The sequence below is a fragment of the Globicephala melas genome, chromosome 13, assembly GCF_963455315.2.
Source record: "Globicephala melas chromosome 13, mGloMel1.2, whole genome shotgun sequence".
NCBI lineage: Eukaryota > Metazoa > Chordata > Mammalia > Artiodactyla > Delphinidae > Globicephala > Globicephala melas.
The window spans coordinates 40,910,981-40,926,145 of NC_083326.1; the positions used below are offsets into that span (position 1 = coordinate 40,910,981).

At 34.5% G+C, this 15,165-nt stretch overlaps 1 protein-coding gene across 9 annotated transcripts in view; it reads left to right on the forward strand.

Annotated features, from left to right (window-relative positions):
* The window catches only part of NOL4 (nucleolar protein 4), a 395,653-nt gene that overhangs the window by 327,629 nt on the left and 52,859 nt on the right, over positions 1 to 15,165 (forward strand). For all 9 annotated transcript variants that reach the window (XM_060310591.1, XM_030876500.2, XM_030876501.2 and 6 more), the window contains one exon: positions 14,780 to 14,960. In XM_060310591.1, the coding sequence (XP_060166574.1) occupies positions 14,780 to 14,960 (181 nt within the window). The remainder of the gene's footprint in view (positions 1 to 14,779; positions 14,961 to 15,165) is intronic.

Here is a 15,165-nt window from a genome sequence, read left to right on the forward strand (position 1 = left end):
AACATCCTGTGCAGTTCCATTATTTTTCACTTTGCGTAATTTTATTTTTAAAGGCTATTTTAGAATAAAAACAATCCTTCCTTAATAATTGAATGATGTTTTTATTTGAAGCTATAATTTAGGGCAGTTGGCAAATTTTAAAAGATTAAAAAACAAGCTTTAATTTTTACCTAAAAACATCTGAAGATATACCTAAAAATAGATATATTTAGTACTAGGCATGCCAAAAAACGTAATGTTTAGCATCCATTATAGTATTATTTATTAGGTAAACAGATAGAAAACAGAATAGTTTTTATTTGAAAAATTTCTCAATTCTATTGTCACATTCTTTCCCATTAAAATACATAAGCATTGGGTATTAAAATGATGTAGCTAGCCATCTTTCTTTTCTGCCTTTTGTGTCTTAAGTGCCTAACAAAATTAACTTATACTGTGGAACACTGATTGGGTAAGATCTGCTTTGGCTAACAATTTCCCTTTACCTGTTCTAGACACCTGTAAAAGAGTTCCCAGCAGTGTTTGACAGAGTAAGCCTGATCATGATAATTCCCTGATGAAAAAACAAATACTACTTTTTGTCTCCTTTAGTTAGATACCTTCAGTTCCTTTAACTTCATTATAAAGTGTTGAGATCTTCCAGCAACCTGGTTTTTCCCCCCTGAATCGTGTTCGGCTTATGATGGTTTAGAGTGCAGCTCCCAGGAAGCCTTGAGTTGCGCAGCCAAGCACATCAGTTAAGCCTGCACACTACACAGAGTTCCCACATTGAGATCGCAGTTACTGTACTTAGCACTGTGTGAACTTGGATAAGTCCCTTGGCAACCTTTGTGCCTCTGTCTTTTCAATCTATAAAATGAGAGTTTAACAATATCTAATTCATTGGGATGGGAGGATCAAGATAATATGACAGTCAATTAGCACAGTTCCTGGCATATAGTAAATGCCCAATAAATATTACCTGATAATATAGTATTTCTCTCTCTTTTTTTTGAGTTAGCATCATTCTTTATTCAAGGAATAATTAATTGCCAGCAGGTCCACATTCTAGACATTATATACTTTCATTAATGCAGCCTAAGATGACATTAGATATTTTTGTCCAATTCATCTGTATGTTAAGTCTCCTATTATGCATTCCTAATATTAAACGTTGTCTATTGCTCGACTTAAATCAATTATAATTAAATCTGAAGTGTTACCTGTTTCCCATGCTAACCTGTAAGTTCACTGGAAGCAAACTTCCTGTCTGTATCGTTCACTATAACTGCAGTGTCTTGCACATTGTATGTGCTCAATAAATATTTTAATAAATGTTTTAGTTAATTATAACTGTACATTTTTGCAGAGGTGCTAACGTTATATTTCTTCCTCACTTTGTGTGTATAGGTCATGTTTTAGATTTAAGTGTAAGGCTATACTTTTAGCCCTGTTAAATTTGTCTTATAAAGTATTAGCCTATAATGAAGTTGTTCATATCCTGTTGCTGTTGACTCCCCATTGTTTAGTGTTTTCCCTCCTTCTTCACATCCTGTTTCTGAATGTTCAGTATTTCGTCATTGTACTTATGTGTCTCAATTTAAATATTGAATAGCAAAGGGTTTAGGGCAAAACCCTGCGGCATGCCTTCTAAAGGTCTTTCTTCTTCTTGCACCAATTTGTTCACTAGTCTTTGGATGTGGTCATTCTATTAGATGTGAATCATCCTCATGGTGCTGTCTTTTAGCAGCTCTGCCGTATTTTGCCACATGCCTTGTTTTATGTATAGAAAGTCACCATGATCTGCTTTTCTATTAATAGCTGTTTCACAAAGAAAATGAGATAAGTTTACTAGGTGTTGTCTCTTACCACTATTAACAGAGTTTTAAAATGTTTAATTTATAAACTTTAATGACTTACACTGCCATTATAATAGAAACTGTGATTTTTCTGCTTACGTATCTTAAATTTTCTTTTTCTGTCAAAGAGAACTTCAGATAGAGTTTGCCATCTCATATATTAAAACCATTTCAAAGGGCAAGAATCTGAAATAAAAAGATACACTTAACATAACTCTCCAAATGCCAAACATATTGCATTGCTTCACAAACTTTTCCTACCAGTAATCTAATACATACATTAAAGTTTTAATGTGTACATGTCTTCTGACCTGGAAAATTGAATCCTTGCCTTTATCTCTACCCCACTAAAACCCTACTAAAGTGATTGAAAACGAAAATAAAAAGTTTAGATCTACACGGATGTAGAGAATGAGGGAGGACTCAGGAAAGGATGAGAGATTCACCTCATTTTTGGAAAATGGAAATCTGACCTCCAAGTGACCATAGGGAGATACTGATAAGGAGCCATTCAATCCCTGTAGACCCTGGAACGTCTAAGAATTGAGGGCACCAGCTATTTCAGAAAGTGGAGTTACATGAATATGAAAATAAGAGAATTGATTCAGTGTATCCGAGAAGTTATTAGACCCCCTAGATGCCCTCCTCAATTCTGTATTACCAGGAGATCTCTTTTTCTTCCCACCCAAGGAGGAGATAAGAGGTTTATTCTGTAGAGAAATAGAGGCAAAAAGCTCAAAACCCAGGGGTACCAGTTATAGCAGCAAGAAAAATATACTGAAAATGGGCAAAATAAATTCTTCAACCAAAAGATTACATATCTCTGCTACAGGTCTTTTTCACTTTTTAGCTCCAAAAATAGACAGCCTAGTTATTCCCTCCACTAAGGAGACTAGAATTCTTCTCTCAAAAATTGAGGAGCCAGAGAGAGAAAGAACTATAGATCCTGGCACTCAAATATCAGAAGCAAAGCAAAGAACAGAAGAAAATTGTCAAGCAAAACAGTTCGTATCCTCAGAAAGATTTAAAAAAATAAAAGGTATTTTCTTGAAATGAGAAATTAATGCATGAAAAGGAACAATAAACAAAATCAAACTCTTGGAATATAAAAAATATACATGATAGTCAAAAAGCGTTTTAAGAATTGGAAGGCCATTTGGGAAATTACCCAGAAATTTAAAAAAATAGACAAATAATGGAAAATTAAATACAAAGGGTTTTTTTTGAAGGATCAATTTAAGAGAACCAACATCTGGATAATTCGAGTTATAGAGAAAATAGAGAGGAAGGAATTATCAAAAATAATTTTTTTTCTAAACTGAAGAACCTGCTTTAGCAGGATGAAAGAGCCCATAAAGTTATCAGGACAGTAAATGCAAAAAACCTACGTCAATCACATCATCATGTAAGTTCCGGAGCACATGAGATAGAGAGGCAAATTTGAACTCCAAGCTCCAAGGAGGGAAAAAAAAAAGTCACATATAAAGAATCATAAAGCCAGAGGATGTTAACCAGCAAAACCATTCTCAACACTAAAAAATATGGGAGCAAAACCTGCAAAATTATGAAGAAAATTTTATATCCAGCCAAATCAAACATGAGGGTAAAAATAATTTAAAATAATTTTCTGGAGTTTATCTTATGTATAGCCTTTCTCAGAAGGTTACTGGAGAATATTGTCCACTGGAACAATAACATAACCCAAGGAAGAAGTTAATGAGTCCAAGAAGAGAAAATACAAAATGGGAGAGAGAGAAAAAGATATGGAGAATGACTCTATGTCGCAGACCTAGAGAATCCTCTTTCTAGATTGGAATAAAAGGATAAAGAGTTCCAGGAGAGGGGGAATATGGAACTGATGGAACCCCTGATGGATTTGATGATATGGAAAATATTCCAAGAGGTTTTATATTTGTGATAGAAAACTTGGGGGAAATTAGTAATAGTGTCTTGGAATACTAGCCAATTAAATATAGTGTTTTGGAATACATACACCACACAAAAAAATTTTAATACTGAGGGAATAAAGAAAGTGTACTCGTCGTTCACTGGTTGGCTCAATAGTGAACAGAACTGTGTCATTCTGAGTCCCAGCAGGTAACCTGTTCAAAAGAGTAATTGGAGACTGTTTAATAAAGGGACTATTTACATAGGTGTGAGATGGGCCAAGGAAATCAAGAAGAGATGGTGAAGTACTCTAGGACTAGCAAGCCTGGAGGAGCAATGGAAGGGAACTATTAGCAGAACCTGATGGGAACCAAAGCCGTGGAAGAGGGACTGTCTTATAGGATCCAGGAGCACAGCAAGCTCCCAGACCATGGCACGGCAGGAAAGCGTACTGGGGGATAAATGCCCCCTGCTCTCCCCTCTAAATTCCTGTCAGGGCTTCCTGTTGATGAAACCCTAGCAGCCAGAGAGCAGGTGAGCCCAGCTGTTAAGTTCACGGTGGTTATACACCCAGGAAGCAGAGTTAGAAAGTGCATCTAGAGGGGAAAATTGAGAATATTCAGTGTACCAGCAAAAGCATGTGTTGTTACAATTTCTTGTTGTAAGGCAAATTCTAGTCTAAGCTATATGATGTTTACATTACCTAATTTAACCAAACCCCAGGGATCATAGAGCTCTTTGGATACGAGGAATGTTTCATATCAAGTGTAGAGTGGATTTCAGTGCAATGTTCACACACACACACACACACACACTCACATACACACACACCCTCTTCCCCTGTATCTTCACATGACTGCCTCTTCTTTATCATTCCATTTCTTGCCTGATTGGCATACGTATTTTTCTCAGAAAGACACCTTCTGGAACACCCATCTCCAATCATTCTTTTACATAACTCTATTTTATTTCATTTTTAGTGGTTACCACTACTGAACTTAGTATTATAACTTATATTTTTTATTTCTTCTTCTTGTCTAGTTTCTCCCCTGCCTCATACCTCTATAGGTCCCTTGAGGGCAGGGATCTGAGGATCTATCTCTGCTGCTTTGCTGAATGTGTAGCCCAGTAAATAGAAGGGATTCAATAGAACATTGTTTAAATAATTCACTAAGAAATAAAATGGCTGTATAGGATTTTGTCCTGGATTGTACACATGAGATAATAAAAAAGGGGCCTGTTGAATATGGCACAAATCTCTGTCTCAGGAGACTACAGAGATAGATGAAGGTGTCGTTCATTGAAATCAAGAATTCAGAAGGCAGAGCAAATTATGGCTGGAGAATTAAGAGTGGAGAAGATAAAGTGTATAATTTTGACATACATACTCAGTGGGATGCACTTGTGGGGCATGCAGTTAGTTATGTGTGGTAGGTATTTGAAAATGCGGACCTGGGTAAAGGTCTTAATTACAGATTTAGATTTAGAGGTAAATCTTTGGTGTAAAGAAGTAGATGAAGTCATAAACAGGATGAAATCTTACAGGGAAATTAGCAGAGTCCAGGAGAATAAAAATGGAAGGGAAAAAGAAGCTGAGTTATACTGTTTCTACCAAAATTTATTATGGAGTAGGCATAAGTAATCCAATATCTTAAGGATATCTTAAGGAAGATATTACCACTACTCTTCAAATACAAGTATTTTCAAGAACACTAATGGGTTTATTTGTGTGTATGTTGAGAAGTTAGAGTACAGAACTCCTAAAAATTACTGACTTCTTTAATAATTCATTTTTCATTGTAGATGGAAATAAAATTATAAACTTTATATCTGATATTTGAAGAAATATGTCAACAATGATATTTCTCTTCTTACTAGATACCCTCCACCCACAGTCAACATGGTAAATCAGAACATTGTATACGTATAACTCTATCCATGATAAATCAGAAGCAGTATTATTAAGGAGAGGAAAGTTAACAAAAGACATATTTTACTTATGTGTACGTATAACACCAACATGTAGTCAGACTTAAGTGATGCGTTTTAAATTCATCAGTAGATTATCTTTAGATCATTTCACGTTGTTTTATACACGTTCCCTTTAAAATTTATTTTCACATTAATGTAAAAGCATCATCACTCAGTGATTCAGGCATCACCATTTTTTTTTTTTTTTTTTTTTTTTGTTATTCTGTACGCGGGCCTCTCACTGTTGTGTCCTCTCCCATTGCGGAGCACAGGCTCCGGACGCGCAGGCTCAGCGGCCATGGCTCACGGGCCCAGCCGCTCCGCGACATGTGGGATCTTCGCGGACTGGGGCACGAACTCGTGTCTGCTGCATCGGCAGGCGAACTCTCAACCACTGCGCCACCAGGGGAGCCCCAGGCATCACCATTTTGAGGGCTTTTCTAATTACCTTAGTTTGACTATTTCATAATGCATATACTTGAAGTATCAAAATGGATGGGTAGTTTTTACACCCAGTTTAAATTAAATTATAATAACCTGTAAGCTTTTATTTCAACGTGTGTAGGAATTAAGATCTCAATTATATGGCTCCTTCAAGATATATAATTCAGATGGAATTATGTTTATTATCTGACTGCACATAATGTTCATTAAAAGTAGCTGTGAAGGAATCTATTATGTAGAGTGACATTCGGAAGGGATTGTTCTTTGTTCTGCTCATTCAACCATGCTGGCACACCTGTTTCTAATTTTGAAACCACCTATGATTACCTCCCAACATCCTGTTGAAATAGCATCATTAGTCAAGTTTTTCTGCTTACTCAAAAAGAAATAGGAAAAGATGAAAATTGTCTGCCATGGCCAAGTTTTTAAAAAAAAACTTTCATTGTATTTTTCAAAGCTCTTTTTCCCAGTTGAGCCTAATTTTCTTAAGCCGGTAGTAAAGACTTCCAGAATCATACCTAGAAGATTTTGAATAACTGACATTGGGGATAAATAAATCGTATCTGAGAGGTCACTTTTAAAGTACTTGGCCTGAGTTTTGTCGGTTTATGTAGCCATTTGTGACAACGTATTCAACCATAGTTTTAACATAAATTGTAGCCTGATCTTGTACTTTGGGAAAACTGATATTCACAGAAATGAAAAGAAAGTCAGTTTGTTTCTCTTAATTTATCTTCTGAAGTGGCATGTGTTATTTTTATTTGATCTGAGCAAAAATGTTACAGTCAAAAACAGCGCTAAAACTTATGAGATTATTTTAGCATTAAACAATAATATATATACATGTTATATGTGGATAAAATAAAAAATATAATCTTATTATCAGACTAAAATTAACTAGCAGAAACTTATTAAATCCCTTTAAAACTCAGCTTTATGTATCAAATTTGATCACACTGTTGATAAAGTAATGCACCTCTCCAGGCTGCCCAGCATCATATGCTAGTTAGCCATTATGTAGGTATTAGCCTTAATCTTCTGACATCACCATGTTAATAGGATTCTTATGTAGTCACTAACGGTTAACTGCTCTAAAAAAAAAAATCTTATTGATCTCTGTTGTGCTTCTCAAAGTTTAATTGCTAAAAATATTTGTTCTGAATTTTTATTACAACTGTAATACTTATTTGTTCTGGATTTGATTTCAGCTGTAATATTTTTATAGCTAAAGATTCTAACATAGCTATAGTGTTTAGAATCTTGCTTTGGAGAAATTTCTAATTGTTAGAATAATTGTGTTGGTGTTTTTTTTAAGACCTCATCTTCAGTAGGATGTTTGGTTCAAGGTCTTTGATCTCTAGCAATCTGAGAACTAAAGAACTAATTTATATATACAATTGAAGTGTTCGTTCTCTTTCTATGACATCTTTTACTTTCTATTTTCTTTCCTTGCATTTATTTCATAAAGATAATTGTATACAGTAGAAGAGATACAATAATTTCAAATAAATAGGTCCTACTTCTTTTGTTTGAGGGTGTCTGGGGGATAGATTAGAGATTTAGGGAGGATAGTTGTTAATCTGGAATTTATATTATAAGGAAAATACCATCCTTTTGCCTCCTTACTTTTGATGAAGGGCATACATAAGTCTGCTGTACCTACATAACACTTTTTGATTTCACACAAAAGTTTTTTTTAAAGTACTAAAAAACTTTTAAGCAAATTTGAGTTTGTTATTCATCGTTAGAGACATATGTGAAAATTTTGGAAAAAAAAGATTAAAATTTAGATGACAAACCATCATCAGAGGCTATGACACATAAAATAATTATAGGTGGGAAACTTTCTGTATGTCAGTGCACATATGCGGCAATTTAGGTGACTCAGAGTATTACACTGGTAAGATTTATTTTTTCAGTTTAAGCTATGACCAGAGTATAGAGTGCAAGAGAGGAAGTGACAGAAGGTGTGGCTGGAAAGACTGTTCTCAAACTCTGAAGGGGTTTGGATGCCAGGAGCTTTGGGTTTTGTTCTCTAGGAAACAAGAAATCTCGGGAACTTTTAAAGAGAAATCAACATAAGTGATTTTTAAAAGATACATTTGAGAAGATGTGGACAAGATGTGTAGGGGCAAACACTGGTCAGGGGGTTATCACGATAGCCCAAATGAGGGATTATGGTGCTCTGCGTTATGTATTAGCAAAGAGTGTTTCTCAGATGCATGCCAATGAGGGTCATTTCCAAGATGAAGCTGAGAGGGCTTTGTTATTGTTTGACTGAGGGAAGCCTGTATAAGAGAAGAAAAAAATCTTGACATGATGCAGTAACTCGAACAAGAAACATTGGTAATAGAACAGGTGTTGTTTTTATTTTTAATTAAAATTTTTTGCAAGGGGTGTCTGGAGGAAAGAGAAATTTAATTTCAAAGTGTTAAATGGACATAACTGAATAATGGGAAATGCAGGCATGAACCTCAGAGGGAAGGCAGAAACTGGAAATGAGAATTTGAGAGTAACAGTTATATAGGTAATATCAGAAACCATGTCTGCCATAGAATCACCAGATAGAGTATTGCAACTATTTTACCAAAAGGGAATATTGTGTTAAAGGGGATTAAGAAAAAAATGATTTAAGGAAGTTGTTTTTTTTTTTAATGAAAGAGCCCAACTGCAAATAAAGGGATTTTTGTAAAAGATGTTTTGAGTTGTTTTAAATGTAGATTAAAAAAAAATAACGAAAAGATGAGAACTCAGGAGAAACAAAGATACTATGATTAGAAGAAAATCTTTTTTATTCATAACATTTATTACAATTTAATGTGAAAAATACCGATTTGGTACTGCTTTGTTAAAACTGATTTTTCTGAGGTGAAAAATATTATGCTACACATATGAAACCGATGACCAAAAAAATTATATCTGCAATCAGATTTTAGGACCTCAAAGGAACATTATATTTAAATTTTCATTTTGGTCATATTAACAACGGAACTAAAAATTAAGTGTTAGAAACCTATAGAAAAAAAGATCTGTTTTTTAAATTTGATTTTTTTTGGTCAGTAACTAAATAGCGTAGTGTTACATTTAAGATTGTAATTTAAGAGTGCTAAGTCTCTACTTTTGTTTTTACTAACAAAACTTTATGCCCATCAGGAAGAATTTTAGAGTAGATGGCTTTGCCAGCTACTGGGTTACTTCTTGCCAGCCATGTATCCTTACATATCAGGTTGAGGACTGTATTTATTTTGTATTTTTCTTTAAGTCAATAGTTCTGAAGCATTTATTGTTTATAAAATCATGTCAGTATGTGTGTGTGTGTGTGTGTGTGTGTGTGTGTGTGTAAATATTGCTACAAAGAGAGTTTGTTAACATAACCTATTCTGGGAACACTGATAAAACTCTAGGTGAAAGGTATCCTGCTATTATCTCGGTTTCTTAAGTCGGTAACCAAATCTGTTTTCTCTGTTATTTCAGATCTTATTATTAGGCTACTTAGATTTAGTCAAAACATGTCTTCCCTTATTATCTTTCTCAGTGAGTTTGGGAGCGTCTTTACAAAGAACAGTCTTCTGTGTTGGCATCTTAATCATTTGTGTGGCCAACAAGTGGAGACTGTATGGATACTCTTCACCATATGAAAGAAGTTACTCCCTGAGTGTTATATGTGTGAGTGTTTGTGTGTGTGTGTGTTTTGATGGCATCATAAATCACTTCTCCTCATCCCAAGTAATAATCACATTTACTTCTAGTGCAGACTGGTTTTTTTTTTTCTTAGCAGGAAAGCAGTTTAAATTAGAGCTCTGGTTCTCTCAGATCTTTTATGAATTTCCCTGGAAACTCTTAGCCACATGTGCTTAGTTCTGGAACACTTGCTATCAAGTGGAAGAAGAAGGTAGAGATGTTTTCCAGCAGTTTATATGTGAAATAAATTGCACTCCCTCCCTTCATCCATACTTGAAGAGCAAAGAGGACATTTAGAGCAGTAATTTAAAGTAAAAATGCTTCTATAGACAGACTACAAAGAACATGTAAAGTTAGGAGAAGTCTAGTAACAATAGAAAGTTCAGGCAAATTGATGCCTGAATTATCCACGTGTTTAATATTTTGCAGTGATAAGCTTGTTTGAGGTCTATGCAAGTTTTTCTTTTTACCTTAAAAAGGTGCATCACTGGTACCCTGACCATCTCAGTGATGAACTAAAAATATAATTCCATATTGATGCAAAAATGCCTTGCAAACTCCAATTGCTATAACAATGTAAGGTAAAAGGCAAACAGAAGAAAGGTATCTGGATTATTGAATCAAGCAGAAAATTTTACTAGAATTTTCTGATAATCTTTATAGGCAGAGAAAAGTTAATGAAAATATACAGCATATTTAACAGATGGTAGAGAATATAAAAGCTAAGAAAAAGTGGAATTCTTGGGAGATATAAAAGCAATGTTTTTTTGGAAGCCTATTGTCAAAAAGTTGAGTGGAACCAGTCAGATTTAATTTTGAAAAACATGTCTATGTAAGGTACCTGAGTAAAGGATTCCTTAGGCAGCTGAAGTAAGTTAGGAATTCAATCTGTATGGTCCAAGTACCAGATCAGGTTCAGCAAACTCAAGTTTGTCCTTTCCAGTTTCTACGGATGGAGTACAAACCACTCTTCCCAAATAGTGTGTGGATGAGAGGGTAATGAGTAGACAATGCCTACTCTTCTAAATCATTCCAATCTTGCCATCCATCTGTAAGTAATCCCTCTTCCTATTCTAAGCCCAATTTTTTCCTAAATTTGAGGTGCATACTTATATACATAAAGGAAATATCTATTGATAAGTCCAAAGCCTAATTATAAAAGTCACCGTAACTGTTTCTTTCATCTGTTGTATATTTTTAATGAAAGAAATCTGAATCAAAACAACTCTGTATTATCTAGTGCAATGCTGATGGTCATCCCATCATATCGATGCTCTCTTTTTTAATGGAATTTTTTAAAGAAAATTTGAAATATGTCTAGTAACATCTGGGATAGGATTTTTTCTAGTTTTTGATGAATAAAATATATTTCATTGCCTAGATGTGCAATCTTGTAGCATATTAATATTATTCTCTTTTGAAAATAATCTTCACAGCAACCTCGGGAGCAAGCTGTCAAATTTGAGGACTTTAGGAACTAATGTTTATTAAACGTTGCTTACAGAGATGAAATGTGACTCCAGGGGATATCTATTTTTTATGTCATTTACTTATTTTTTTATGCTTTCTTTGAAACCAACAATAGTAATCATTCACAAGAAAAACATGAATTAACTTCATATTAAACCTCTCCCCAAAATACACTACAGCACAGATATTACTGGGATTTTCATACATTGTATTTCTCAACATATAGTGGACTGCCAAAACATTAATAGTGCAAATCTGTGTTTGACTACAAATGACTCCCTACAAGGCCTGTTTTGATTATTAATAGGATTAATGATTTGCCTGCTCAGTGCAGTTACTGTGGTTTGTAATAACAGTTAATAATGAAAAGACAGAGGCACATTTAAAAAATAGCACGTTTAATAATACAAATTAATTCTATCATACAAAGAATCAGAGAGAAAACATTGTGGAGACAATGCCTTCTCCCTTTTTCTTCATCATTAAGAAACTCTTCTCCTGCGAGTATATTCTGTTTTCATTTTCCAAACACAGAAAAATAAACTGGGTATGTATCATAATAGCCATGAGTTTCCTCAAACAAGAGACTCAAATTTTATCATGCTCCCCAAGTTGTTTTCTATCAGGAAACTGGGAAGTTACACTAGTGGTAGAATTGTTTGAGGGTTTGAGGCTAGCCCCTTCTCAAGAACATCAAACTTGCTTTGAAGTATTGAATAATTTGCCTTCTTTCAGAGTTGCAATGGCTACATGCCTCTACAGAAAGAATACTGCACAGCCCAGTGTTTTTTCATAATGCTTTAAGTGCAGTGATTTTATGAGTGTAGAAGACAGCAGACAGAGCTGCTCGTCTGGGTAAAGAGGAAAGACATAATATGAAAGCATATCTCTATGCCCTTGTCCCATAGTCTCGGGAAGACTCTGAGGCATTTCCCCAGAAGCCATGGAGAGTAGTTTGAGATGTACTACTTTATAGGAAATAGAAGTTATACATGTGAAAAAAGTTCACCCATGTAAATATCACAGATTCATCATATATATATATATATATATATATATAATATATACACATATTAATCTGTCCCCAGGTAGGGAGGAGATGAGCACTTATAGATGGGAGACCATTTCACTGTACCTTTATGAAAGACTTTTGGATACTGCCTGAGGGGTAATCATCATTGGTTAGACCATTTTTCACTCACCCGGTCATTGTAACATGCCATTTAAAAGACAGCTGGTTACAGATTCTAAAATTCGAATCGTTGCTGTGTTTCTGTACCACTAATGTTGCTTTATTAATAGTTATTTTTCACAGTAGCACTGTAATTATTATAATTATTTACCTTAGACCTACTTATTATGGCACATGCTTCCAGCAACCAAAGATTCCTAGAAATATCATCTTCAATATCTTAGAGTATTTAAGCTCCCTTACTATTTGTAATATAAAATTTCATCATAGTACAAAAAAACCCCAAAACATATATATTGTTATGTCTTTAGGAAAAGTCCATATTACAAATGGTAAATTTGGTGAAGGCCCCCTATCTTCTTTGGTAGAGAACCACAGTCTAAAACCCACCACTGTTGGGTATTTAGCAAAGACCAACTTACAGTTTTAAGAAAAAAAAAAATCTGGAACTTGCTGTCTTCCCAGACTAAATAGTAAAGCCAGTGATACCAATAAAATCTGATTGTATATGGGTCCCTTCTTTAATGCAGTTTCTCCCAGGAAAGAGTGTTATTCTAAAGTAATTTACCTTCACAGGGATTTCTAAGGTTTAAATGCAAGGAATTACAATTAGACTTTCTAGTTCATATACCAATTTACGTCCGCTCATGTTTTTTTTTTAAGGGCAATGCTAGGAAAATTCTTATTTTCAGTTTAATTTACATTGAGGAATTTTGCTGTATATTTCATAATCTTACCTAGAAATGAAAAGATGAAAAGCTTATAAATCACATGTCTAAGATCTACAGCTGAGTGTAATAGAGTTGAATAGGTCAGTTATAGTTGAAAAGATCAGAAGAACAAGAGCAAAGTCATAACTGCATAGTTCTGATAGTCATGGCAATGCTTTCACTACATGAAAGATTAGAATATCTCTGGCTGTAGCAATACTACTGGGTCCATAGAGCAAACTTATTTCACTTTTCCTCTTTTTCCAGTACTTGATGCCACACACACACACAAAAAATGTATTTGAAAGTTTGTTTCCCTAAACATGCACTCTAAATATATAAGCTGAAAAATACTTCTGATTATGAAAAACATTCTTAAGAATTTATTAGAAATCTGTTTCTAATTCCTTCTTAAAAAAGAAAAGAAATTAAAAAAAGAAGAATTGATGAAGAATGCAGTAGACAAGTCATATATGTTGTATATATTTTAGACTTTATAAACTCAAAGTTGAAGGGAAATTCATTCAATCTGTTTTGCTATGAACATATATACAGTTTATTGCCAATTATAATTTGTGTCCATACAACTTTCATTGGTTAGAAGTTTTGAAGCATGGTTTGTAGACACCAGCGCAACTTAAGAAAAGAAAAACAAGCAGAAAAGCCTGGGTTTACTCAAGTCTTTGTCAGGCTGTTGTGATGCATGTAATGGGCCTAGTGTGGAATCAGCACACAATAAATTTTCCTATAGCCATAAAATAAAAGAGAGAGAGAGAGCATATGAGAGAGCAGACTACAAAAAAAAAAAGGAATTTCAAGAAAGCCAATTTTTGCAAATTTATTTGTAAATTGTTATTTCTCTTCATGTAATTTTCTAAAACCTAACTAGTTCTTTTTAAAATTAAAAAAAATTTTAATGTAAAGTTCACCTTCCCAACAATTTCCAATATTGTCAACCACATGCACATTTTTGTGCAACGGATCCCTCTCCCCCGGAACCACTCCCCCAATCCTGCATGACTGAATCACACAGTGAACAATTCCCCACTTCCCCCTCCCCCAGACCGTTGCAACCACCATTCTACTTTCTGATTCTATGTGCTTGACTAATTTATCGAAAATAAGTGGAATTATGCAATATTTATCTTTTTGTGATGGCTAATTTCACTTAGCATTGTCCTCGAGGTTCATCCGTGTTGTAGGAGATGACAGGATTTTCTTCTTTTCTTGAGGCTGAATAATATTGCATTGTATTTATATACCATATTTTCTTTATCTATTCATTTGTCAATGGACATTTAGGTTACTTCCTTCTCTTGGCTATTGTGAACAATTCTCTTCACGTAATTTTAAATTCAGTTGGAAATTGCAAATTGCTCCATCTCCAATCTGTCTCACATTGTTACTTTGCTTTCCTTTTTTTAGTTTTTAGCAAAGTTATTGAAAATGTTCTTATGTACTGACTTAACGTTGACTATATTTTTCTTCTTGTTCAATGCAGACATGTAGATAACAATAAGATAGTCCTGTTCAAGGTGAAATAGCACAGTGATTTGATAAATAATGAAATGCTATTGTCATTGCAGGATGAATCTGCTCCAGCTGACAAACAGTGTAAACCAGAGGCGGCCCAGGGCACTTACTCAACCTCAGCTGTTTCAGGCTCCCAGGAGGTGTTGTACATCAACGGAAATGGGACCTACAGTTACCATAGTTACAGAGGGCTCGGAGGGGGACTGCTAAATCTGAACGATGCTTCTAGTAGTGGTGAGTCTTTATTACATATTATGTTTTTGTGTCCATTTGGAGTTATTAAATTCCCTAAAGCTGAGGAAAAAAAAATTGAATGAAGTGTTATAAGCAGTAGTCAGTGCCAATCTGTGAAAAACAAGACCATTTAACACATAATGTCCATCTCCCTACAAGGACATCTCCCTATTCAGTTGCTGTTTCTAAAAGTAGCAGCTATTAT